This window comes from Penicillium subrubescens, assembly GCF_028828155.1.
Source record: "Penicillium subrubescens strain IBT 31985 chromosome Unknown utg000002l_segment0_segment0, whole genome shotgun sequence".
Classification (NCBI taxonomy): Eukaryota; Fungi; Ascomycota; class Eurotiomycetes; order Eurotiales; family Aspergillaceae; genus Penicillium; species Penicillium subrubescens.
In genome coordinates this window covers 1,642,900-1,668,199 of record NW_026643152.1, presented here as the reverse complement: position 1 = coordinate 1,668,199, position 25,300 = coordinate 1,642,900, and the positions used below count along the sequence as shown (strand labels likewise).

The following is a 25,300-nucleotide window of genomic DNA, read 5'->3' as shown; positions in this document are numbered from 1 at the left end:
CCACATATTTCCGCTAAGTCGCCGACGACATACGTGCATGGGTATCTAGAAGCTGCCCTTTCTCTCCGCGTAGAGCGGCGCAACTCAAGATCCCTTTCGCAATGCATTCAATTGCTCCCAGGCCGTTTCGGGTCCACAACTGGGCACTGTGCTTGCTCCTCTTCGTGTCCAGTGCTTGGGCGTTTTACATCCCTGGTAAGCCCTCGAACAAGGGTTGCGCTGCTTGTGCAACGCTAATTTGGACCCTTCTTTCTCTCTAGGTTACTCGGTCACCCGGTACAACGACGACCAACCGATCCCTTTGCTCGTGAACAAGATCTTCTCCGACCACACCCAGCTTCAGTATGCCTACTTTGACCTCCCATTCGTCTGTCCCCCGAGCGGCCGGACCCATGGCGGATCCCCATTCGGCTCTGGCCAGAGCATCTCGCTCAACCTGGGCGAGGTTCTGCGGGGAGACCGCATCATGACCTCTGATTTTGAGGTCGTCATGGGCAAAGACGTCGAATGCCAGTCTCTATGTACCGCGAAAGCGAGCCGTTCAGAGGTCAAATGGGCGCGCCAATTGGTCAAGGACAACTATGTGATTGAGTGGATCCTCGACAACCTTCCCGGAGCTACGAGCTTTGTGACCGTCGACCGCAGTCGCAAATACTATGCGTCCGGATTCAAGTTGGGCTACCGCGACATTTCCCCGGCTACCGGCCAGTCGCGCTATTTCGTCAACAACCATTTCACTATTGTTATCCGCTGGCGTAGCGCACCCGAGGGAGGCAAGGTTATCGTCGGATTTGAGGTCTATCCCAAGAGTATCACCGCAAATGACCGCAAGGAGGACGGTTGCCCCAAGGCCGTACACAAGAACCAAGAAGGTCTTGGCCTGTACATTGCACCCAACATGTCGCGTCTGCGGGAGAAGTATGGCGGACTGTCATATATCCCAGAAGATGATGAAGATGACGATGGTGCCACGCTGGATATTCCCTACACGTACTCCGTTTATTTCCGGGAGGAGAACAAGGTCGAGTGGGCCAACCGCTGGGATCTGTACTTCACCAACCAGGGAGAGGGTTCGATGACCCACTGGCTGGCGATTATCAATTCCCTGACTATTTCCACAGTGTTGGGAGTGACTGTCTTTGTCATCTGGAGTCGCACTGTCCAGGGCGATATCAAGGGCCGCGGCGACGGAGCTATGGAGGACCGCAAGCTGAAGGTGCAATCTCGACGCAAGCGCTCTGGCGAGAAGAAGGGCGAGGGGCTGTTGAATACTGATGTCGAGCATGATGCGGATATGTCATCGGATGATGAAGCTTTCGAAGATACTAGCGGATGGAAGCTTCTCCACGGCGATGTTTTCCGAGTTCCAGCCTACAGCGGCCTCCTGGCTCCCCTTGTGGGATCCGGTATGCAATTGCTGTTCATGGCAACAGGCCTGCTGGTGCTTTCTTGTCTGGGTGTTCTCAACCCCAGCTTCCGTGGCGGCTTCGTTAGCGTCGGAATGGGTCTGTTTGTCTTTGCCGGCGTCTTCTCTGGCTACTTCTCCGGACGACTGTACAAGACCTTTGGTGGAACCGGCTGGCGGAAGAACACTCTGATCACAGCTCTTCTATTCCCTGGTCTGACCTTCTGCCTTGTCCTCATCCTGAACCTGTTCGTTTGGGCTCAAGCATCCAGCACGGCAATCCCATTCGGCACCCTCATTGGCCTTCTTGCACTTTGGCTGCTCATCCAAGTTCCCCTCGTGTACATTGGTAGCTGGGTTGGCTATGTGCGGGCGAAGCCATGGGAGCATCCATTGAAGACCAACGCCATGCCTCGTCAAATTCCACCTCAGCCCTGGTACCTGCGTAGTCCTGCGGGTCCCTTACTGACTGGTCTGATCCCCTTTGCTGTCCTCTTCATCGAGCTGCTCTTTGTGTTCAAAAACCTATGGCAGGATAAGAGTGGCTACTACTATGTGTTTGGCTTCCTCAGTGTCGTCTCTGTCGTGCTTCTTGTGACGGTCGTCGAAGTGACCGTAATTGCCACTTACAGCCAGCTTTGCTCCGAGGTATGATCTTTTTCTTCTCTCGTATACTTTGGACTCTTGATTGACCTCTACAGAACTATCACTGGTGGTGGCAGAGCTTCTTGACCGGTGGAAGCAGTGCCTTCTGGATCTTCGCCTACTGCATCTGGTATTACATGTTTAAGCTGCACATCACCGGCTTCGTGTCCACCTTGTTGTTCTTCAGTTACAGCTTCCTCGCCTGCGCTGTGTATGGTCTGTTGACTGGCACCGTCGGTTTCTTGGCTGCCTATACCTTTGTCCGACGTGTCTACAGGTAGGCATAATTCCCGGCTAACCCTGGAGTCGAATGAATGCTAATTATCTTATGACTGTAGTGCTATCAAGGTGGACTAACCAGACATCCATCTTCAAACTCCTTCGGCCAGTTTACTCGACGCCTAACCAACCCTACTTTCCAATCTCTTCCATTCTTCCGTATCTCTTACGATTAATCTGCCCAACAAGCATTGGTGATGTTGATCGACCACCACGGCGTCCTGTCTTGAATTGCATGTCTCGACTCTCAATCTGTCGAGACACACCTCCCTTTCTTTCAGATACACGTCTTCCTTCTGATTATATTCTCATCTATCGTTTCCATCTTTCTCCTTTTGTGTGTCTATCTGACTCGAGTCATCCTGCCACTCAGCCAGGCGATGCTGCATTCACGGTTGGCTGGCCGACCCCGTTGGATTTGGTTTTAGGCGCTAGGCTGTGTTTCGTTGAGCGTTAATTTATTTTTTATTCAACTATGTCTCGCCGTATTCCACAATGTGGGCGTCCTGGTGGCTATGACATTTTGTCGTGTATGGTTTACACTTTTTTCCTGGGCATTAGAGTGGTCCCTTTCTGCGGCCTTCGAGTACTATGCCTAGTTAATCTACAAGAGCCCCATCCATTACTTGTACAGTGTATGTTTCGCAGCTGTCTCCAGTCATCGTGACGAATCCCTCGTTCTCTATAGAGTACTAAGCCTAAAATGGGCTATGAGAGTTCATCACTAATACATTGCCCCTCCCCCGCCGTTCTATCCCTAGTTTCCCCAGCCCACAAGTACCGCACATGAAAATTCTATAAGCATCCATCACAACTATGCTCTGTCCGTGCTCATGATTTTCTCTATTCGGAAGTTTGCCCTTCTGCCTTCGGCTCGGTGCCCGTTGCGTTCTTTTTTCCCAAAGTTTGCTTGAATCCCCAAGGCTCCGTAGCCGGGGCCTGTATTGAAATCTACCAAAACTGACTATCGACGTCGCTGCCTGCCAGTCATCTTGCGATTGCTGGCTAGATTCGGTGTTTCCTAGAAAATACTTAAGCAACCTCTCTCTTCCATCCAGTCCTCGCTCTCACCAACTTTCTTCTCTCGATACTCATCCAAGTCTTCGAGCTTCGAGCATCTTTACACACTGTTCCCTTTTGATCTCGCACCTCAGTCGGTTCCTCAAACCCGACTAAGTCTGTTTATCAACTCGCTACTCAGTTTCACTCTTGAGACTTTGATCTCGTTCCTGATCTTCTGATCCACCTCACATCACGCCTCATTTCATCTCAACATTTACCCACTTCGAACCGTCAGACTCCTCTCAATCTTGCCGGCCATCCAGGTCACCTATCATGGCCTCATCCATCTCTCCCCAGCCGAAGATGGTGATCAATGAGATTGAGTTCAATCCCATTCGGGACACTCCCCAGGAGCGGGCCGGTCTTGACGCCCTAGTACTTGATTGGGACCAAAGAAAAATGCAGGGTCTTCGCTGGACTGATTTCAGCACCAAAGAACTTGAAGCATCGCGACGTTGCGAATTTTGCCGCAGTATGTTACTCTGTGCTTGCTATTTGTTATATCAGATTTGCTAACGATCCGATACAGAGCGACTCACCTCCTCCAAACGCACCAAATTCGTCTGGTATCAAGACGGAGAGCGCTACGAGGTTGATGAAGCCGAAGCAAAGTCTATGAAGGATGAAAATCATCGCATCACACAGGAAATGGCTTTCAGCATTCAAATGGTCGAGGACCTTGAGTGGGCCCTACTCGTTCGCCAGCGCCTGGTTTTCATGGCGGAGACTACCGCAAAAGAGACAAACAACCTCAAGGAGGAGAATTCCGCAGAGCCTTCTAACAGCGTTGCCAACTACTACTTGTGCCCTTTTTACGTTGTCCCTGACCCGGAGTGCTTCTTTGACTACTCTGAGTTTACCATCACCGACGAGCCGATTTGGCACAAGCCAGGGCCAGATGGGATCACTCGCCATCTCCAATCCCAGATGAATCTCAGCACTGTGACCGGAAATGTCAGCTGGTACGATGCTGAACTTACGGAGGAGGACTTCCAGGAGTATCTCCGAATTCATGGACAGCTCCCTCTTGAGGTCCTGCAGACGGGACCTTGTAACCGCCATTTGCAACCATTGATGAAAGGGGTAAGTGTACAACAGCTCATATTTGATTTTGACCCGAGTGCTAATTCAGTCACAGAAGTACGCCTGCTGTGACAAGGGCATTTTCACCCCCGGCTGTGCCAAAGCTCCACAGCACACGAATCGTCAAAATCTGGCGAAACTTTACAAAGAGTTTCGCCTACATGAAACGCCCCAAGACAGCAAGAATCCGCGGCAATGTATTGCCCTCGACTGCGAGATGGGAATAGCCGAGAATGGTGAATCTGAGCTAATCCGAGTCAGTGCGGTTGACTACTTCAGTGGAGAAACGATCTTGGACTCCCTAGTGTTCCCAACTGTCAATCTCCTCCACCCGAATACGAAATACTCGGGTGTGACCTGGCAAATGCTACACAGTGCTAGAAGAACAAAGCAGGCATTCCTGGGCCGTGACGCGGCCAGAAGACGTCTCTGGACATTTGTAGGGCCCGAGACAATCGTCATTGTCCATGGTGGACAGGGTGACTTCCTGGCCCTTCGGTGGATCCACCGAAGGGCCATTGACACCCAAGCGTGTGAGGGCCGCCGTCTCACACCTATCGGGGCAGCCTCACTCAAGAATCTAACAAGGATTCACCTTGGAAGGGAAATCCAGCCAATTTCCCGAAAGGGGCACGATAGCCTTGAAGATGCGCAGGCGACCAGAGATCTCGCGCATTTCTACACGCAGAACGTTGATCCACCGGTGGAGAAGATCGACACTAGTAACCTCTGGGTCGAGGGAGAGGTCGTGGAGTAATCACCCTCCAAGGATAGAGACTGGGAAGTCTGGCGACTGGGCTGTGCTGTAGAAGGTAGATAGTCACTTCATTCAAAATTTCAATCCGCATTGATTGAGGCTTATAACTCTTAGTCGCACCAGAGTCTATTGAGACAGGCGCTTGCTTACACGGCTACTGTAAACTGTACAATCACCGATCTAGATCTATAGCTGTCACGTCGCCTGATCAAGAACGAACTGGATCCAGAATTACGCAATGACAAGCGAATTAACCTCGTGGAATAAGGAACCTCCCGGAATATTTACAACTAGAATATAGGGACCTGCGAAATCGACGCCGAAAATGACAGCTTCTGGCGCCAGCTACCGCTTGACCGCCCGCTGAGCTCCGTACTGCCTCCTATTCTGCACCTAGCTAGGACCGTTAGTCATCCTCCGCTCGACCTGTTGTTACGCTTGACTTCAACGATTATTTCCCCCGTTTCCACTGGCGACCAAAACAACGCCAAAAATGGTTCCCCCTCTGCATTTAAACCTAGAACTCTCTCCTTTTCGCTCTGCCTAGTCGAGCGCCTATAAGATTCTTCGTCCGCCCTCTCTCCCGAGGGTCTTTCAACGCGCTCCTTCCCTCCTTTATCCTAACCCCGCTACCTGGATCGACTTTAACATACTTATTTCCTAGGCCTCCTATCACAGAATTCAAAGGATTGCCTTTATCTCCGATTTCTCCTTGTAGCGCCTATCTCGGTATGTCACGGGGCCCTTATCCTAGATCTCGAAGTCACGGAGGTCGGGCGTTTAACCCTGCCTCCCCGGGACTTCGGGGATCTTAGTGATCGAAGAGTCGGTGAGCAATAGGATGCATTAATCTCTTCAGCTGTAGCCGATCGGCAGGATGGTTTTTAGCTCTCAAATCTGTCCTGATCGGGCGGTGATTCTTTTCATGTTAAATAGCCAGCTTAGAGGCCGGGTGTTACGAAGTTTTCTGATATGAAGCTATTCACACTTGGATGCCCTGTAACCTGACGGGCACAGGCTAGCGGCTCTTAGTCGCTAGCCTGTAAGTTGCGAATCAGGAATGCGAGTTCTATGCAACCGAGACGAATTCCTTAGACTTATTATCGGCACTGTTACGATGTAACAATGAGATTGCGCTACTATTAAAGCGCCGGGAAATAAGGCCACACTACCGAAGTCACAGCACGCAGAGAAACGCTCCGAATGGAGAGCTAGACAAAACAGCAAGTCAAGTTGCGCTCATGTGATTTTGATGTAGCCAATAACCCCCAAAAGGATTTATCGTTCCCTTCCATTGTCCGGATATGTCGAGCTGACCCCATCGATTATGGGCTGAAGAGGAGTAAAGGTATGAACCATGGATAACCACACTTAAAACCATGCGTATAGCCAGCCAGTACACTCTATGTACGGAGATCCTCAAAAAGGGCGGTATTCCGTCCAGCGCGTATCCTGCCGGCTTTCAGGACAGTGGCTACCACAACCCTAGAAGTGGAAGCAGACATCCTTCTCACACCTCCGTCTCCACCACCGCGCCCAGAACACCATCGTGACACTCCACACTCTACCTCGGGATCACCCCATTCTGTGTGCATTATCGCGAGCCCAGAAACGGAGGAACAATGTCGGATCGTACGCTTGCTTCCCACGAGCGGAAGCGTTGAAGACCATGAACTTGGAAAGCTTGAACTACCTGGAGACAATCGACCCAGGAACGCTGCCGCCGTAGCGAGCCGAGCCTTCATGGAGACTGAGATCGACTCAGACTGAGAAACAGCAAGAGAAAGAGAAGAGATTGTACAGCCCACGTCCGACATTGTCGTCTGCCCAGATGCCTCAGGAAGTGAGGGTCACTTAGGTGCGGCCGTCGTAGCATTTGACGACAATCACGAGCCCATTGAATCGCAACAGGTCCAAGTGGAACCGATGGACCGGTGGTTGGTGCACGTAGCGGAGCTGATTGACATTTACCACGCTATCAGCTCAGTATTCAAGATCGCCCATCATCGCCCAAGAACAGCAGATAGTGGACCAACGAGAGCAACGGTTCTCTGTGACAGCATATCAGCATTGCAGACAAACCCCCCGAACAAATCTGGACAACGGATTATCCACGCAATCTATACAGGCGGCGGCAAAGATTCAAGCCAAGTGAATAGCGCTCCGCCTTCAGTGGGTACAGGACAACGTGACAATCTGGAGAACGACGCAGCGATCGACTAGCCAAGGATGCCGCATGTCCAGACTGTTGTCATATGAGGCAGATGCAGATCAGGAACAAAGCCGTCCCGACCAACATTTTCCGATCAACTGGACATTCCCGTTGTATATATTGCCTCAGGGTCTCCCCCTGGAAGAAGAAGATCATCAATTCCTCTAGACTACTACAACACGGATCAAGCACAGGGTAATGAAATGCTATCAAGCTACTCTCGCGATTGCAATAGGGGTTAAGCTCCATCATTCTGTGATAAGTCAACTGATGGCGGCCACCCTTCTGCAATGTGTTGTTAAAGATTTTCTATTCGCGGTCAAGTCCAAAATTGCTTTTGGGGCGAGGCCTGAGTCACAAAGCCCGATAGAGATTCCGTGAGGTAGTATTCCGCAATTATCCTGCTAACCTCGGCTATAAAGCAAAGGAGCCCTGGCAAGAACCAACAACTGACAGGAGTAAAAAAGATAGTAATGCGTCAAAGGGATGGATTTGTGGACTTCTGCGTGACTCAAAGAGTATAAAACAATGCCCCATAACACACAACATTTTGTTTGGGCTTGTGGCCTATGCTCAGCCCCCAGACTTCATGGGATTTGATGACCAACCGCATGCCAGAGGCAAGCCTGCAGAAAGACTATCACTGGCCATTCACACTTCTCCCCAGCCCTCCATCAGCCAATTCCGTCTGCGACCATTTATTTTCCTTTTCTTCTCTTCTACCGTCGACCCCGTCACAAACAATAAGGGAATGTGCACATTCTTGAGACCAATTTCTAGCCAGAGCAATAGGCCCCTGGGGGCCGACGAGCTCCAAAATGGGGAGGTGTAAAAGCACGAGACATCAGGAAGTCTAGATAGACATCATCTGAAGGAATAATGTCAGCCACCGATATCTCATCACACAGACCTGATGCATCTCTTGCAGCAAGTGAAGACAGCCGGATAGCTGAGTCTCTTATCCCTTACGCTCCTCGTGACTTGGGGCTCAGCTCACCCGAATCCGAAAACCTATAAAGCTCCTGGTCTCTCCGGCGCTCCTCACGTATCTTTTCAACATCCCACTCCCATGCATTTTTCGTCCCACAAAACACCCAGTACATGAAAACAAGCTTCCGGCGGGCCCAGGTCTTGTTGCACTCGTTTTCGGGGATTTCACTTTCGGCAATTTCGCCCAAGTTATGGCATAGAGCCACTTCTTCGGCTGTGGCCTGCTCAGCCTCTGGGTTCTTCTCCAAACATAAGACAACCACACGAAACTCATGTCTGTGAATATTATCTGTTATTACAAAATGCTAATTAGCTGGGTACCATGACAGGAAAAAGAGGGACTTTCAGTACCCCATACTCGCTGTTCCGAAGTTGCGGAAGGCTGATTATCTCCACTAGCAACGGCGACTGCCAGTACTTCTGCCATACTGCCCTGCCCGTTGTCGATACTAACAAGGAAACTTCGGGGTGGAATAAAAAGCCCCTTGCTTCCTCTAGGCTTTTGAGTGCCGGCGTCGCTTGAGCTGATGAAGTCGGGAAGTCACTAGCTGTGTTTGCCCTTAATTTATATCGCTTGACCCCAAGAGTTGGAAGCGAATTGGTCTTGGCTCGTGTTTGAGACTTCAGCCTCGAAAGGATTTTCCGGAGCTTGCATCCAGGCCAAGATAAAAACAGTACCTTTGCTATCACCAGGATGATCTCCCAACCTCCCCCGCGCCGCCCTGGTATCCAAGCTAACAGCTTCCTTGATACAAATTAAGTATTGAGCTCTTCAGATTCAAACCGATGCAGCGACCACAATTTTTGGCCTTTTCCCCGTACACATTGTCTTGATGCTCTCAAGGAGCATTGATTCCCCTGTTCCCGTTTCACGATTTTCAGACCATCGGTAATTTCTATTGCTCCGCACTGACCATACGCGAGATCTATCAACTTTTACGATCGGAAGGATCAAACATTCCTGTACTTGGAAAGGCCTTTCGGGTCTCGACCGCCGATCATAATAAGATTTAGGAGTTTTTTTCGCGTCACGAATGCTCTTTCTGGGCGAGAACCTGGATGGGCGCCCCTTGTGACCTTATCTACGGCGTACGGAAGCATGATCTGGCTAGCGAGCAGGGGAGTGATTCAAATTCTCTAAGTTGAGCTTGGACTTGATCAATTTGGCCCCAAAGATTGTGAAATAAATCCAAAAAAAACAAACAAAAAACATCATCCAAAATCGAACTTTTTGACCCGTTGGCCGTTTTCCATCTACGCCTATATTCCTAGGCGCACCGGCATTCCAATCAGTTTATTCAAATCGTCAATGATGTGGGACAACTGTCCTCTCTCATTCAACACATCTCTCACCATCCCGTGGCTGGCCATAGCAAATGCTAACTTAACTGGTCTCTGATCATGTGTGTCAAACCAATTCCAAAGTTTATTGAGAATGTTTTTGTCGTGGTCGCTCAATTGGTGCCCCGTCAAGAACCCGCGCTGACGAACCTTCCGGAGCCAGTCGAGAGATTCTTTGAGGGAGAAGATGGGAAAGCTAATGAATCTCATTTTCCACACCATGCCTTCGCACGAAGGGAAAAGGTTGTCCATCCAGAGGATTGTGCTCATAATTATCCTGATTTTCTCTGCGGATGTCTGGGGTCTATCGGGTGTGGTAACAATTCGGGCTTCTCTAACCAGAAACTCCTCGTCGATGATATAGAGCACCTGATTAACATCCATGGGCTCATATCGTCGCTTGAATTCTTTGTACGCAGATTCAGGACCGGTGCTTAAGCTGGAATTTCTCAGGAATCCTCTCAAAGAAGCTCGATTGTTTTTATTGATCGATTCGAGAAAACTTTTCAATGCTTCAGAAGACGCACTCGTCGGGTTCTCCAGCTCTTGCCCAGCGACCCACAGGAGCTTTTGAAAAAAGTGTCCGACTTCATTGGCTGTTGCAAACTCCTGATTATCCTTCGCCTCTTCGCGAGAGGATCCTAGTCGATGGGCCATCGATACGTTCTTCATGACAGTCGGGCTCATTCTCCTGAAGGGCTGAAAGAACCCTCACAGTTTGATGAAAGAAATTGATAAAACTGTTCGAGCAAGACAGTTGCACTTGAGAAAAAGAAGAATTTGATTTATCTCACGACTGAAAGATAGAAATATGCAATCTTCGAGGTATTTATAGACCTCATCCACCACTGGAAATAAAGCCCAACACCGAGAACGCAAAACAATACCACCCATCCTCATCACAAACAACGATTTGATATAATATTGAAATGTTTAAGAGCAAGGATTCGTGCTAAAATTTTCACTGATGGTGTGAAGGATAGCAAGGGTTATCGGATGAATCGGTGAATCGTATGCGAGGCTATTCGCTTCCTTGCACTTTCACACATTTACCCAGGTTACAAGAGCTGCAGGTCAGCCGCAGACAATGGAATACTTTGGCGCCCAAGATCCCCTATCTTGATCTTTACAATTGGTTCATGTATATGAACTAGGAGGATGAGTTGCATATTTAGAGCTTATTATTGAGACGTTGGGATCCCTGATTTGTCCGCTGGAGCTGCACCAACACATATCCGCGCCCAAGTCCGGGATTCCTTGGTTTCTACCCGAGGTTATGGTGGGCACCATCAAACAGTTTGAGATTTTCCGATGAACTGTGGATCTGTAGGGCTGTTTTGCATGTAATGGATCTTTTGATATCTGACACCTTAATTTTCGTTTAAATGCAAAATTAACGACCAGCTACCAGGTAAGACAGAAGAACATAGATGAGGTCATGAGAGGCACGTCTGGGGCCCAGAGGATAAGGATGTCACTCTTGAGAAGCGGGGAATGGGGCCATTCGAGTTGGTCATAGGCAAATCTGATCTGAGGTATGATGCTACACACGTGAAATGGCTCGGGCCTACTGCACCGCGCCACGCGACACCCTTTTCAACTCAACATGTCATCCAATGAATTCTTTCTTGCGTGAAACTAAGGGTCCGTCGTGCCCGAATAGAGCCCTGGTAGAGGCGTTAGGCGGCTCTCTATTATTCTCAAGGGCTTTGATAGTGCCTTACTTGCGCCCGAGTTTCATGGATGGGACTAATTTGTCGAGAGAGACCTGCACCCAATCGACACAATACACTGGGGTACAGCTGGAAACAAGGCATAAATCCATATCAGTCTGTAAACGACCGATGATGGGACGAGATTTTCACGCTGCAGCATGGGAACTAACCTATCTCTGAAGCCAGCCTATCAAGGGTAACTCTACGTGAGGCCGTTGGCCACTTGATGGCGCTATTATTTTTAAAGAGTCGACAAAAGTTTGCCCTACAAGAGCCGCTTACACCGCTGGCAACCTCTAGAAAAAATGAAGGGCTTTGCTTCTCAGTACACATGTGGCTCCAATCAGGATAGGCGCAAGCGACGTAATCATGTAGTGGAAGAACTCTGCAGGAGCGTAGGAGGTGACCCCCCTACTCACGGCGGAATGTGCACCTGGATGTTTACCATCTTACTCATCTCGTGGCTCGGGTTTTGTGGTGCACTAACACCCTTTGGCCTTTCGTGCTGACTTTCGGAGTCCTTGGTTCCAGAGTATCCGTGGCATAACTACCTACAGCGTTTCCTGCACGTCGACTCAATGCTTTCGTGGTACCTAGACTGGCCTCGTCAATACTTGGATAGATTAATAGTTATCTTTCGAACCACTCCATAAGTACAGTCACCTTGTAGAGATCATTATCTCAACTGCACCGCTCGCAAGGCCCTGCTTTCCGTTTATCCAGCGAAACCCGCCCGCTGCACAGTGAATGTTGCGTAATCTCGTTGCGAATATAGCATATGTAAAGCTAGTAGTCAACAAAAGTCCTTCCAATACAGAGAGAATAGGGTTTACCAATTTTAGTTCCCCCCTACATTCTGCGAGATACCTCTATGTCCAAGGCTTTCGGGATTAGACTTCAAGCAGTTCATCAAGGGGACCTCATGGAAGGTAAACCGATGTACCTGCACTGTCTGTGTAATTGTATCTCTCGTCAGGAGATAGGCTCTGGGGGAGACAAATCGAAATGCCCTCGTTGACAGGACCTGCGACGGATATCTGACTAGAGAGTGCCAGAAGAGCCAACGATTGGCGAGGTGTTTTTGGGAGCTTATTAGAAAAAAGACGTAATAAGAATATTCTTTAACTAACTAGCTACTACCAAAGCGCCCTCAGCATTTGTGGGTGTGCCGCAGCCTAGGCGGTTTCATTTCATTATTTGTGTTCTCAATTCCTAAAACGTCACTAACTTCTTTTGCTTTGCCAACTTCAATATTACGCCGCAACTCTCCGAAGTGTTCCTATTTGTTGTATATAGTCGGGATTCGCCTACCTTCTTGATTATACGTCGTTACTCTGTCCTGGCAACTTTAAACGCCGTGATAGAACAAACCATATTGGTTTCAGCCGTCGTTTCCTGTTCCTCGCAACTTTAAGCATGTTATGGCCATTCTACCATAGCTGCTTATTCTGTAGATAGAACCAACGCCCTGGTGATTGCTCATTACCCCTGCATTCTCCATGGTTAGTAGTTTTTTTTTTCGCTCAACGTAGTTGATATAACGACTTAGTTGGAGACCACTACAATCCCCAGGTCGAATATGAATATGGGAAAGCAAGGCGCTTAAGGAGGAAGAAAAAGAAAGCAGCAGAACAGCAATCAAAAGAGCATGGAGAAGTAGATGAGCAATAAGACAACGTAGCCAATAGCCAACAAGAACATCTCTTGGCTGCCAAAATCGACGAATCAGTGGCGAGAACGGGCAAGAGCTTAACAGTGACGAACGCACCAAAACGTTGCGGGCACCTCGCGCAGGGTAGTACTGGTGACGTGCGCTTCACAAGCTCTGCACGCCGATGCCCTGAGACGGCAAGTGGAAGGGAACGAAGGTTGGTACCCGAAAAGTAACTTTATTGGATACAGCCGTAAGGTGCATATGGATAAGAAAAGAATAGAAGGTTTATTTAGTCTGAAAAGGGTAAGGGCAGAGTTTGGTGATGCACCATGTACCGGCACAATACTAATAACAAGGCGAGGCGAGAATAACTTCATGGTAAAAGGCAGTCATGAAGCCTGCGACGTTGTGCTAACGACGAATTAAAGAAAGCAATATATCACGAGGACATGAAAAGTGCAAGAAGTACTCTTGCAGAAATTAGATAGACTTGTCACTATCAGTGAAGATTACCAAGTGAAGGTAGCAGACTAAGAGTCCTTAATGGATGAAATATTAGAGCAAGGGCCCGCTTATACGGGACAAGAGTAGTACAGGGATACAAATTAACAAGAGAGTGAGGTAATAGTCGAATATATCGGGCCTTTCTGTCACGTGCGGGAGGTTTCCTGACGGAACAACAAGAAGCCCGTAAGGCTAAGAATGTTGCCTATGGCACATTTTTGGTCTAGCGGTAATATGCCCTATCTGTGTTCGACATTTCCCCTTCCTCTCACTTCGTCCGTTTCAGGGCACTGGTGACGCGCGCTCCTCATTTTAGGGCATTTGGACAAATTTTGACACAGAATTTCTCACTACGTTCTTTTCAGGGCACTGCCTCGTGGCCCTTCAACGCAGCCACGAACGATGATGTCTAACCATCCGAGTCCTTCGAGTCAATATCCACTAGCCCAGTTTCAAGTAAGAGACTCACCAACGCCCCGTGACCACCCAACGTAGCCCACCACAATGGCGTTCGGCCATCGGGGTCCTTGGAATCCACATCCACCGCGTAATCGTAAGTAACTGCTTCACCACGGCCTCGTGTCCACTCAACGCAGCTCGAAATAGCGGTTCCGCCGTCGATATCTCTCACCCCTCTATTGGCTCCTTCCGAAAGGCAGGTTCGGGCCGTCGCCTCTTCCTCTCGCTGGGCCGCCCACAACAGCGCGGAACCTCCAGAGTTCTGCCAATTGCGTCGATATAGGTACAGATTAAGGAGAGAATAATTCGTCGTTCGGTTTGAGCAAACGAGTTAATGTCTCTTCCGTTTCCAGAAAATTTGCAACTGAAAGTAGCAATTCCGCTGGCAGATGAGGAAGAGCCGTTTTTACATTTTCTCTGGTGACTTTGCGAACGCTTAAACCATTATTGCGATGGCGACCTCGATTCGCTGGGTTCTGTGACGACCTGGACGTACATAGGAGGACCGACTCGACAATAGGAACAAACAGGGCCGAATCGGGATGATAACAAAATGCGAGGCTTATCGTGGAACATATCAAACATCACCCTACCAGATAGTTTTCTCTTCCTTTCCCTTCCCCAGTCTTGATACCTTCGTTTAATGTACAGGATTTCCACCGTTTCCTTTTGGCTTGTAACAGGTTCTCGAAGGCATTGAATAAAAGAAGCCCAAAAGACATTACAAGACAGTGTATTGGGGCGCTAACCCGAAAACAGAAAAGCTAACCATATCGGGTAATTCACAGGTCCTAATATTACAACAAACATAAACGAGTTGCTGTTGAGGCCTTAGAGAGGAGGCCTCAGTCATGTGTACCCTTGCCTATTTAAGACTTCCCTCTCTTCCTTTTCCTCCCTTCCCTCTTCTTTGCACATCACTCATATATCCACGTCCAACCCTTAACCCTCCACAATGTCTACACAAGCTCGACCACCTCTCTTCCACACAACGGTCACATATAAATCTTCTTTGTTCTTCCTCCTCTGGACTCTGGATACCTTCGATCGTTCATATGATGGCCAACACCTATCTTGAGGTCGAAGAAGGCAGGAAATCCGAGCCTGTAATACTATAAATTACCGATGAAATTATTTAGGGATTGGATTGTGAGATGGGAGTTGCTTATACTGGCCAACCCGAGCTCGTTCACATCGGTGTAATAGATTATTTCACTGGGGAGACGCTACTAGACTCACTTGTTTTCCCGCAAGTGAAAATGCGTCACCTGAATGGAAAATATTTAGGTGCATTGGAGAATGCCCTATAATACCCGCGATACGATACGGGCAGGATGGTTCTCGGGCACCACGCTGCCCGTCGCCGTCTATGGGACTTTTTGAGCCAAGGGACTATCGTGGTAGTCCCTGGGGAATACCAGGATTTCTTATCCCTATGCTGAGTATATCATGATGGGATTGACACTCTCAATTGCGAGAGCTGCCTTGCGGCGCCTCAAAAATCGCCCAATCTGAGAAACCTGGCCAAGGTTCACTTGGGCCGGAAGATTCAGCAGGGGCAGAATGGCCATGACAGCCTGAAGGATGCGCAGCCGACGAGAGACCTTGCACATTGGTACGTCAAGAACCCGTCTGCGAGAGTCGGGGTCCGGGTGAACGGTCTTGTGGATTGGTAAGGTGTCTTCAATCCAAGTCCTCCAGTCTACGAAAGTACGAAATCTCTGCACTACTCCCTGAACAAATGTAGACCTTGGTCTGTGTTCACCAGGAATATCTCCGAATTCATGGACAGCGCCCTCTTGAGTTCCCGCAGACGGGACCTTGTAACCGTCATCTACAACAAGTCACAAAGTGAGTGAGTGTATATCTATTCATATTTGATTCTAAACTGAGTGCTAATTCAATCACAGAAGTATGCCTGCTGCCATCAAGACATATTCACCCTCGACTGTGTCCAACCTCGGCACAGAAATGAGCAAAACTTGCAACAACCGAAAACGGATTTTCGATTCATAAAGCCTTTTTTGCCTCCCTCTTTCTCCCTCTGCTTTTCACACCACTTATATATACAACTTAAGTGTCCCTCCTCTGCAAGCTCAGCATGGCTTCGATTATTCTTCGACGAGAAAAAAGTCTAGACACTCTCGAAGACGTCCAGGTGACCAGAAACCTGACTCATTGGGCCAACAGCTGGAGGAGATCGCGGAAAGATGACAAGGGGGTGGTCATGGCAATATCCTTTTGACATTCAAGTGGGCCGAACCACGCTCGAGAATACAGTCATCGCGTGGTATCACTGGACGGGAATAGCTGGGCAATTGGGAAGCGAACAAAGGGAAATCCCGAAACCCCCATTCCAGGACTTCAAAGCTGCCTTTCGAGCATGAAGTTACGCTCATCCTACACTCAACCGACAATTTGCCAAGGCAGTCAGAGCACACCGACCTATTTCACTGAGGACCCAGCCGGCCTTGAGGTTTTCACTACCTCTCACGTGGAAGAATTATACACCCCACGGCAGGACTTGATATACCACCGACGAGTGATGGGTCCCGAAGATTTACTCCGTCGAGCATCCAATTTCATGAGCACGGCAAAGATTTGGACCTGCCATCTGCTCGAACCAACATGGAAATTGGGAACATGACCCTGGAATATCCAGACAAATGATGGACGGTATTGGACACAGAACTACGGGAACACACATTACAATTCCTCATGGCTCCATCAAGTTCTCGCCAGCCTAATATGGCAAGAAACGTGATACAATTCACGGCCATTCAGAACACTCTGCAGGAGTGGGCCGCCTCAACAATCTGGTCCTTACTCAAGACCCAATGATACAATAGGGACTCCTCGTGAACAATTTATGCACGGATGAGCTTGCTAGGCTACGGCGCTGCCAAAATAAAGCCGCTATAAAGCCACTGAATTACAACGTGTCTCTATTGTACCTAACAGAGAAGAATTCCGAACTAGTCCACCGACGAAGCTAGAGCAATCAATAGAACTCAATAGAAGGCCCTGGGAGAGATTTGAATGGACATGGCTTCTTTCTCAACCATTGGACTTCTAGAATGGCTACCCTCTCTAGTCATCGTTCTAAACATGCTTTTTCGTGTTTGACTAAGAACTTGTAGTTGACCAATTATGTGTACCTCAAGCATGACGTATATCCTTTCGTAGACTACTACAATACACTTAGTTAGAACCTTACCGGAATATCATTCTGACTGTCTGAGATTTCATGACTCTTCTTCTCGAACTTATTTCCTATATGACACCTTTCCTCAATGTCCGCTTCCAGCCACCCACCCCTGTACAGTGCAGATACCCTTGCAACCTCATCGGGGAGAAAATACCAAACCAGGAGATGATGAACTCGTGGCCGGCGGGTTGTTCTCGGGGGACCGGGCTGTTGGTCCCGTTCACCATCGGAGTACCGTGCGTCGGTAGCATGTACCGTTGCACATCTACGTAAAGCTGTAGGCATGTCGGTGTATCGTTGGTATACAAGATACTTGGCACGGATGGAGGGAGGAGATTTGACTAGTCTTTGGTTTGTGAGTACTTGTAACGAGTGCTACTTGCTACTTGGTAGTCTACTCCTCATCTAAGTATGACTCTATCCTCCAGTAAGCTCCTCCTCCCAGACAAGGATTGATCTTCTGGATCTGATCGACGTTGATGCTGGCGCCATTCTGCATCGGGTGAAACAGTCCCGCCATGAGCGATGACGATGCTGTGTGGCAGGGCAGGTGATTGTTACGTATCACGGGGATGTATGTACTGTCTCCCTCCCTCCGCTATGTTGTTCGTATCTATATTTTATCTTGGACGGAGTGGATATGTTGATTTGACTGTGGAGACACTGAGTACTTCCCACCCGGCGCTAATTATCCACTGGGGAATGCGAAACAGCGGTGACGCCTGCTTGGCGCAACGCCTCGGAGACCGGGGGAACGGGATTGTAAATACAGGAGGCTGAGATAATCAAGATCATGGCTTTTTAACGTACTATTCTTGTTTCTTTGGAAATGTGGAATGTGTATAGTGTGGAAGTCCGGGGCCGCGGCGGCTGAGGACGGGAGCAATGCTTTTTTACCCCATGGCGTGCTTGTGCAGGGGGATTGCTCATGTGTTGTGAAACGGGACTATGGGGATGAAGAGAATATTATTATTGGATGATAGGAGAATCCTGAGTATTGTAATAGGGCTTACTATAGTATTACTATAGTATAACCATAGTATAGGTGTAGGATAGCCAGAAGATAGGCATGATAATCTGTCCAAAAAAGGAGAACCTTTTTGACTGATTATCATCCATCTACATACACCGCTTCTTCCACATGTCATCCTCGAAGAAAACCACATCAGACAGCCTCGTCATCGTACTCTACAGTGCCTAGCTCGGCAGTCACGGACTTTGTTGATCCAGACTCTGCCGTTCACTTTGGTATGTCCATCCTGCCATCCTCCATAAGAGTAATTGACCACGCGGGCCTTTCTTTTTCTTACTCTCTCCAGTCCCTTCGTTCGGACATAACTGCAGCTCCCAATTGGCCACAAAGATAAGCAAGTGGGGCGAAGAGCCCCCGCTAAGCCCGAGTAGGAAGCGAATTAGCCATGATTGGACTGATCGCAGGCCGGCTATACTTCTGGGCTAGACTAAGACCCGACTAAGAAGCCGACTAGTGCTGGATTTGGCCACCCCAGGGGTCAACGGAGTGGATGCTGATGGACGCTGATTGGGTCGGTTTGCGGTGACACGATCCAGTGGAGAACAAAGTTGGGCCCGGAGCATCGGCGGGATCGGCTACGTTACAAGGGTCTGTCAACCGTACTGGTTTTGGGCTGTCAACAGGGCCGATGAAGATAGGTCTGCCTGGGGTCGAGTGAATTTTAGAAAAAAACTGGTCATGGAAAGTGTGTCTTGGTAGTGTTGAGTGTGGATTATGTGATTCTGCCTGAGGTGGTGAAGCCGGGGGGCTGATCGGGGGTGTGAATCTTACGCCGGCCAGGGTGTATTACAGCTGTAATCAGGCGTAATTTATGCTTCATCAGAAATCCCACTCTGCCTTCGTCAGGAGGAGTCACTTACTCACTCGCTGGTCAGTTGGATCATTATTCAACCAAACCCAGCCCACTTTGGACTGCAAGTGGCAACTACTCGGCACACAGCTGGCGTATTCCATTTGAGTTGATCCCTTTTGGTGCATGCTGATGAATGGAACCGGACTGGGTGCCTCGAGCTGGATACCAAGTCCTTTGTCAAAGTGACCACATGACCCTTGAGAAAGGCTGATCGGCTGAGGAATTCCCCAAATCTAACATGATGTATCCCTTTATCCCGTCAATTTCCATTAGTGATATCCAGTGTTTGTTGGTGGTTCTGCTTCCAGGGAGGTCGATATACGTCCGTAGCTTCCGTATCTTGCGTAAGCGTGCCTGACCATACTCGGATAAAATACGAATAAAATACCATCCATACCAGTTGTTACCACTTCTTACCTACTCCACGTCGATCGGATTTCTCCACCGTAACAATCACACCATCGCACTTCAGAATGAGCCCATCTTGCACCTTCTCCCAGTCGTACGTCAGTCTTTCTTTTTTGGTTGCCCCTGATCTTCCATGCAGGAAGGCTAATCGAATCCGGAGTAGTCGTCATGCGGAGAATAAGAAACTAAAAAATGCATGGACTTGAAAATGTATAAGATAAAGTATGAGGGCTCTTGTACCTCGGAAGGCTCCGCAACTACTTACAGTAATAATTAGTAGTATGGGGCAGTTGTCTACCCCGGCAATTGTTCCGTACAAGCGCCGTACATGACTTTTTTAAATTATTTTCTCGCTTTCTATTTTATTTTTTTATTACAATGGATCATCCTTCCCAAATAATGTTCATAATCTGATTGATTATCCAGCCTATAATATTCTAATATTATAATAATATAATATTATTTCAGTATCTCTCCTTCTTTTGGGTCTCGGGCCTCCTTTGTATTATCTTTTTTTCTTTTCTTTTTCTCTCTTCAGTTCCCCACATACTCCATTCACTCGGCTTCATATATCTACCCTCCCCTCCCCCAACTCCGGTACACTGTGCTTCTTCTCTTCCATTCCTATAGCATATTCGGGTTTGGACATTTCTTCCCTCTCCTTTTCCCTCTGCTTCCATCATGGCGACCAAGAAGCCCAACATCCTCTACATCATGGCGGACCAGATGGCCGCGCCATTGTTGTCTCTGCATGACAAAAACTCACCCATTAAGACTCCCAATTTGGACCGTTTAGCCAGCGAGGGTGTCGTCTTTGACTCGGCCTATTGCAATTCCCCTCTGTGTGCGCCCTCGCGCTTCGTCATGGTGAGCGGTCAACTGCCCTCGAAGATCGGCGCCTACGATAACGCGGCGGATCTGCCCGCCGACACTCCGACTTACGCCCATTATCTGCGTCGCGAGGGGTACCACACGGCGTTGGCGGGTAAGATGCACTTTTGCGGTCCAGATCAGTTGCATGGTTATGAACAGCGCTTGACGAGCGATATCTATCCTGGTGACTATGGCTGGTCGGTCAATTGGGATGAGCCGGTGAGTTTTGTTCTTCTTTTCTGGCGTCAATTGGATGACACGGGCTAACTTGAACGCAGGAAATCCGCCTGGACTACTATCACAACATGTCGTCCGTTCTGGAAGCCGGGCCCGTGGTACGCACGAACCAGCTCGATTTTGACGAGGAGGTCATCTACAAATCTAAGCAGTATTTGTACGACCACGTGCGCCACCGCACCGACCAGCCGTTCTGCTTGACCGTCTCCATGACGCACCCCCACGACCCCTACGCAATGACCAAGGAGTTCTGGGATCTGTACGAGGATGTCGAAATTCCCCTGCCCAAGAACGGAGCCATCCCACACGATCAGCAAGACGCCCATTCCCAGCGCGTGCTCAAGTGCATCGATCTGTTCGGCAAGGAGATGCCCGATGAGCGCATTCGTGCCGCCCGTCGCGCTTATTATGCCGCCTGCACTTATGTCGATACCAACATTGGCAAGCTGCTCAAGGTGCTGAAGGATACCGGGTTGGACGAGGATACCATTATTGTTTTCACGGGTGATCACGGCGACATGCTTGGTGAGCGTGGCCTCTGGTACAAGATGACCTGGTTCGAGAACTCGGCTCGTGTGCCGATGCTCTTCCATGCTCCGAAGAAATTCGCTCCCAAGCGTGTGTCCGAGAATGTTTCCACTATGGATCTACTGCCCACATTCGCCGGTCTGGTCGGTGCGCCTCTCGTGCCGGGACTCCCGCTCGACGGTGTCTCTCTGGTGCCGTACTTGACTGGCGAAGATGGTCCTCGCACTGATACCGTGTACGGCGAGTACATGGGCGAAGGCACCCAGGCTCCCTTGGTTATGATCCGCCGTGGTCGCTGGAAGTTCATTTACTCGACTATTGACCCGCCCATGCTGTACGACCTGGTCAGTGACCCAGAGGAGAAGGTCAACCTGGTCGCAGGTTTGCCCATTCCTTCGACTACCAGAGCTACTGCCACCGGCAAGCCTGCCAACCCTCTATCCGTGCCAGCCAATCTGCCCACCCCCGACGATACTCCTCGCGTCTCGCCCATCCCACAACGCGCCACCAACAACTCGACTCAATACCCCTTCCCCTCATCTACGCCCACACCTCCTCGCACCCCCAGTCCGGCAAAGTTCACCGCATTGCCCGATACCACAGAACCAGCTAAGCTGTTGGCCTTCTTCCTCGAGGAGACCAACAACCGCTGGGATATGGAAGCTATCCGACAGGATGTGATCCGGTCGCAGCGTCGCCGGCGCCTGGTGTACTCTGCGTTGATCCAGGGTACGCCTTCATTCTGGGACTATGAGCCACGCGTGGATCCGAGCAAGCAGTACGTGCGTAACCAAGGCAAGGGAGTGCTTGATGATGTCGAGTTAATCTCCCGCTGGCCGCGCGTATTGCAGCAGGCCGCTACTGCTCAGGGCATTTCTGCTTGAAATGGAATTGCACTGGGTTGTTGAGCAGTTGAGCCGCGTTTCATGGATTTCTCGCACAGTTTGATCTGATCTTCAAGACAAGCCTGTACAAAAGAACGGCCCCCGATACTGTTTTTGTTTCTTGCATGCTGCACTGCACCCTTGATGACTTGATTTCGACATGACCCGATTCATTGCGTTTTGAGCATTCCATTTCGTTCCGCATGGCCTTTTCTTACATTATCATCAATTTCTGGACACTTGTTTTCTTGATGTCGTTCTCGTTCTCATTCTGCTCTTTAACATCATCTCATCAGCGAGGCGCTATACCCGGGAACTATCATTTCCTCTTATGTTGATACTGTCCTATTCTATTCATTTGACCACACGAGTTTGCATCTTCAGGTTGAATTTCTGGCTTTTGCAGAATTGCGTGGCATATCTTTTTTTCGATTCGTTTCTGTACATACTACTTCCAATTTTTGGTTTCAAAATCCCGGGTTGGGTGTTCTCGCCCTAGGTGATATATGGGAAAGGGTCATTGTCATGGAAATGGTTATGGAAATGGAATTTGTGGATATGGATATTTTCTAACAGACTGAACTAAACAAAGTATCGTACATTAGCTAAGGTAACGAACAGAATGAAATTGTTTACTTATGCCTGTTCTCTCTCGGTTCTGTTTAACTTCTGGAGTAAGTATAACATACTTCACGTTAGCTACAGATGAACGATGTATGATGTCACCTGCGGCAAGAGTAAAAGCATAAAACTTTGCTCAGCGAGTAGTAGGGTGCTCGTATTGGACTAAATTCTTAGTCTTGGGCTGTTTGCGGAGTTGCTGTCGGTACTTTTTATCTGATTCCCCGCAACGCGGGGCTGTCGTGGTCTCGGCTTAGTCTTGTGTGGAGAAGACTCTTACGTTGACTCGGAATTTCCTAGAATTTGAAAAGGCCCGCGGGAGATCAGACTAGTTTAATATGAGTTCCAGGCCATAATTATGCAAGACTACTAGCTTTTACTCCCAAAGATCATTGTATGTTGCTCAGACGTTCCTAACTTTTAATATCACGTGACCTATAGTCAATGACCTCATCTCTCCGGAGCGACTGGCAAAGATATTCTCATCGTATACTTCTGTAAAACACCTATTAGGTACTAGTTAATCTACAACGTATTGGATAAGTGCTGAATTGAAAACACTGTTTAATACTTCAAGAGCCATGCCTACAGTAGGAGTGTGGAGTACATAATACGATGGACCGGAGCTTGGGGCCGAGCTCTTCGGTCAAGGCTTAATTTCCCCACTTCTATACATCAACTTCCAACCGACTTAACCTCGACTTCCCCCGTTCACCCCTCAGACCAACATTATCCAAGCTCCCTCATCAACAGCAGAACATGCCCTCCCTAACAGTAGCAATCTCCCAATCCCGCACCCTCCCCACAACACCCCAAACCCTCGCCGCCCTCGAACGAACAACCCACCTCGCCGCCCGCCGCGGCGTCCACCTCCTCCTCTTCCCAGAAGCCTATCTCGGCGGGTACCCGCGCACATGCGCCTTCGGTACGGCGGTGGGTAGTCGGGACCCTCGCGGGCGCGACCAATTCCTGGCTTATTTCAAGGATGCGGTTGATCTTGGCGATACGCCTGCTGGGGCTGGGGAGGATTGGGTGGAGAGACGGTTGAGTGTTGCAGTGGGCAAGACGCAGAGGGGGGATGGGACGAGGGAGTTTTTGGAGAGGGTTGCGAAGGAGACGGGGGTTTTTTTGGTTGTTGGGGTTGTGGAGAGGGCTGGGGGGAGTTTGTATTGTTCGGTGGTTTATGTTGATCCGAGTAGGGGGACGTTGGGGAAGAGGAGGAAGGTTATGCCGGTATGTTTTTGGACTCGTGGATTAGATTGTAATTACGCAGTGGCTGTGTAGGGGATTGGGATTACAGCTAATACTTGGTTTCATGATAGACTGGATCGGAGCGTCTTATCTGGGCTCAGGGTTCACCGTCGACACTTCGAGCCGTTACTACCACCCTGAACGGTATACCACTGACCCTAGCCGCGGCAATATGCTGGGAAAATTACATGCCCCTCCTCCGACAGAGTCTATACTCCCAAAACGTCAACATCTATCTCGCTCCCACGGCCGATGCCCGAGACACTTGGTTATCACTAATGCGCACCGTCAGCCAAGAAGGGCGATGTTTCGTCCTCTCTGCAAACCAATGTGTTCGTGCCAACGAGCTTCCAGATTGGGTTACCGGTCAAACCAAGGGAACAGAATCAGGCGCAGTTCCCAGGAAAATCGTTGCCTCGCCATTGCCAACACAGGACATGCCGAGCGGGCGAAAATTATCCATCACACCAGAAGGTCCACATGAAATTGCCTGGCCTCAGTGCTCGACTCATGCAGACAACCAGCCAGTTACTGAAACGACTACCTCAATCTCAAAGATTGACCTTTCCAGCTCTGACTCCGAGTATATCTGTCGCGGCGGGAGTTGCATTATCTCGCCCCTTGGCGAAGTCCTAGCCGGACCTTTGTGGGAGGTTTGTACCGATGATACACCGGATAGTGAGGAGGCGGCTGTTAGTACTGCACCGCTTGGTATGTCCGCTGCGGAGAGGGAGGGTGGTACTGGTACTAATGCCGTTGCGGCTGGGGATGGACTCGCTATTGCGAAGATTGATCTGGATGATTGTGAGCGTGGACGATTGGATTTGGATGTTGCGGGTAGCTATTCGAGGAGTGATGCGTTTAAGTTTAGTGTTGAGGGGTTGGATTTGAATCCCCCTCCTATTTGAGGGGTTCTATCTGATTCAAGTGTCCATTTAACGAATGGAGTAGGTCATTTAAGGCAAATCGATGAAATCTATAAGCTAGCGGAGGTTTGAACAGGTTGGTCAATCTCAGATCAGATTTGATGACCTCAGTCAAGTGGAGTACCTCGATTAAGGTAGTGGGACTTGAACCTTGGATCAGCTCTTGCAACTTCAAGTTATCTCTCAGGAGTGATGCTTTCGCATGTTACGTCAAGGATCTTGAGTTTGTTAGGCACTTAGCCTTAGAGAAGATTCGAGACGGATTTTTCTCAATCACTCATGCTGATCTCCTATGTATGAAACCATTTTTTTTTAATGCTGGTGGTTAATGTAGATTGTAGTGTACTGACAAAAATCTCATTCTATAGGTAC

At 49.2% G+C, this 25,300-nt stretch overlaps 6 protein-coding genes across 6 annotated transcripts; 4 read left to right on the top strand and 2 right to left on the bottom strand.

Annotated features, from left to right (window-relative positions):
• Positions 1 to 101: 101 nt before the first annotated feature.
• Positions 102 to 2,407, top strand: N7473_001979 (transmembrane 9 family protein; the record flags this gene model as incomplete). Its single annotated transcript, XM_057147919.1, has 4 exons — positions 102 to 195; positions 261 to 2,053; positions 2,107 to 2,327; positions 2,389 to 2,407. The coding sequence occupies 4 exons, from the start codon at positions 102 to 104 to the stop codon at positions 2,405 to 2,407; spliced, it is 2,127 nt and encodes a 708-aa protein (XP_057011573.1).
• Positions 2,408 to 3,664: 1,257 nt separating this feature from the next.
• On the top strand, positions 3,665 to 5,231 carry N7473_001978 (putative RNA exonuclease; the record flags this gene model as incomplete). Its single annotated transcript, XM_057147918.1, has 3 exons — positions 3,665 to 3,863; positions 3,921 to 4,474; positions 4,530 to 5,231. The coding sequence occupies 3 exons, from the start codon at positions 3,665 to 3,667 to the stop codon at positions 5,229 to 5,231; spliced, it is 1,455 nt and encodes a 484-aa protein (XP_057011572.1).
• A 3,177-nt stretch (positions 5,232 to 8,408) lies between these two features.
• On the bottom strand, positions 8,409 to 8,860 carry N7473_001977 (uncharacterized protein; the record flags this gene model as incomplete). Its single annotated transcript, XM_057147917.1, has 2 exons — positions 8,409 to 8,722; positions 8,785 to 8,860. 2 exons carry the CDS (start codon positions 8,858 to 8,860, stop codon positions 8,409 to 8,411), a joined length of 390 nt encoding a protein of 129 aa, XP_057011571.1.
• An 833-nt stretch (positions 8,861 to 9,693) lies between these two features.
• N7473_001976 (RelA/SpoT) lies at positions 9,694 to 10,461 on the bottom strand (the record flags this gene model as incomplete). Its single annotated transcript, XM_057147916.1, has 1 exon — positions 9,694 to 10,461. The coding sequence occupies one exon, from the start codon at positions 10,459 to 10,461 to the stop codon at positions 9,694 to 9,696; it is 768 nt and encodes a 255-aa protein (XP_057011570.1).
• A 9,828-nt stretch (positions 10,462 to 20,289) lies between these two features.
• N7473_001975 (putative choline sulfatase) lies at positions 20,290 to 22,130 on the top strand (the record flags this gene model as incomplete). The annotated part of the gene is made up of 2 exons (XM_057147915.1): positions 20,290 to 20,700; positions 20,760 to 22,130. The coding sequence occupies 2 exons, from the start codon at positions 20,290 to 20,292 to the stop codon at positions 22,128 to 22,130; spliced, it is 1,782 nt and encodes a 593-aa protein (XP_057011569.1).
• A 1,380-nt stretch (positions 22,131 to 23,510) lies between these two features.
• On the top strand, positions 23,511 to 24,910 carry N7473_001974 (nitrilase; the record flags this gene model as incomplete). The annotated part of the gene is made up of 2 exons (XM_057147914.1): positions 23,511 to 23,984; positions 24,074 to 24,910. 2 exons carry the CDS (start codon positions 23,511 to 23,513, stop codon positions 24,908 to 24,910), a joined length of 1,311 nt encoding a protein of 436 aa, XP_057011568.1.
• Between the last annotated feature and the right edge of the window lie 390 nt (positions 24,911 to 25,300).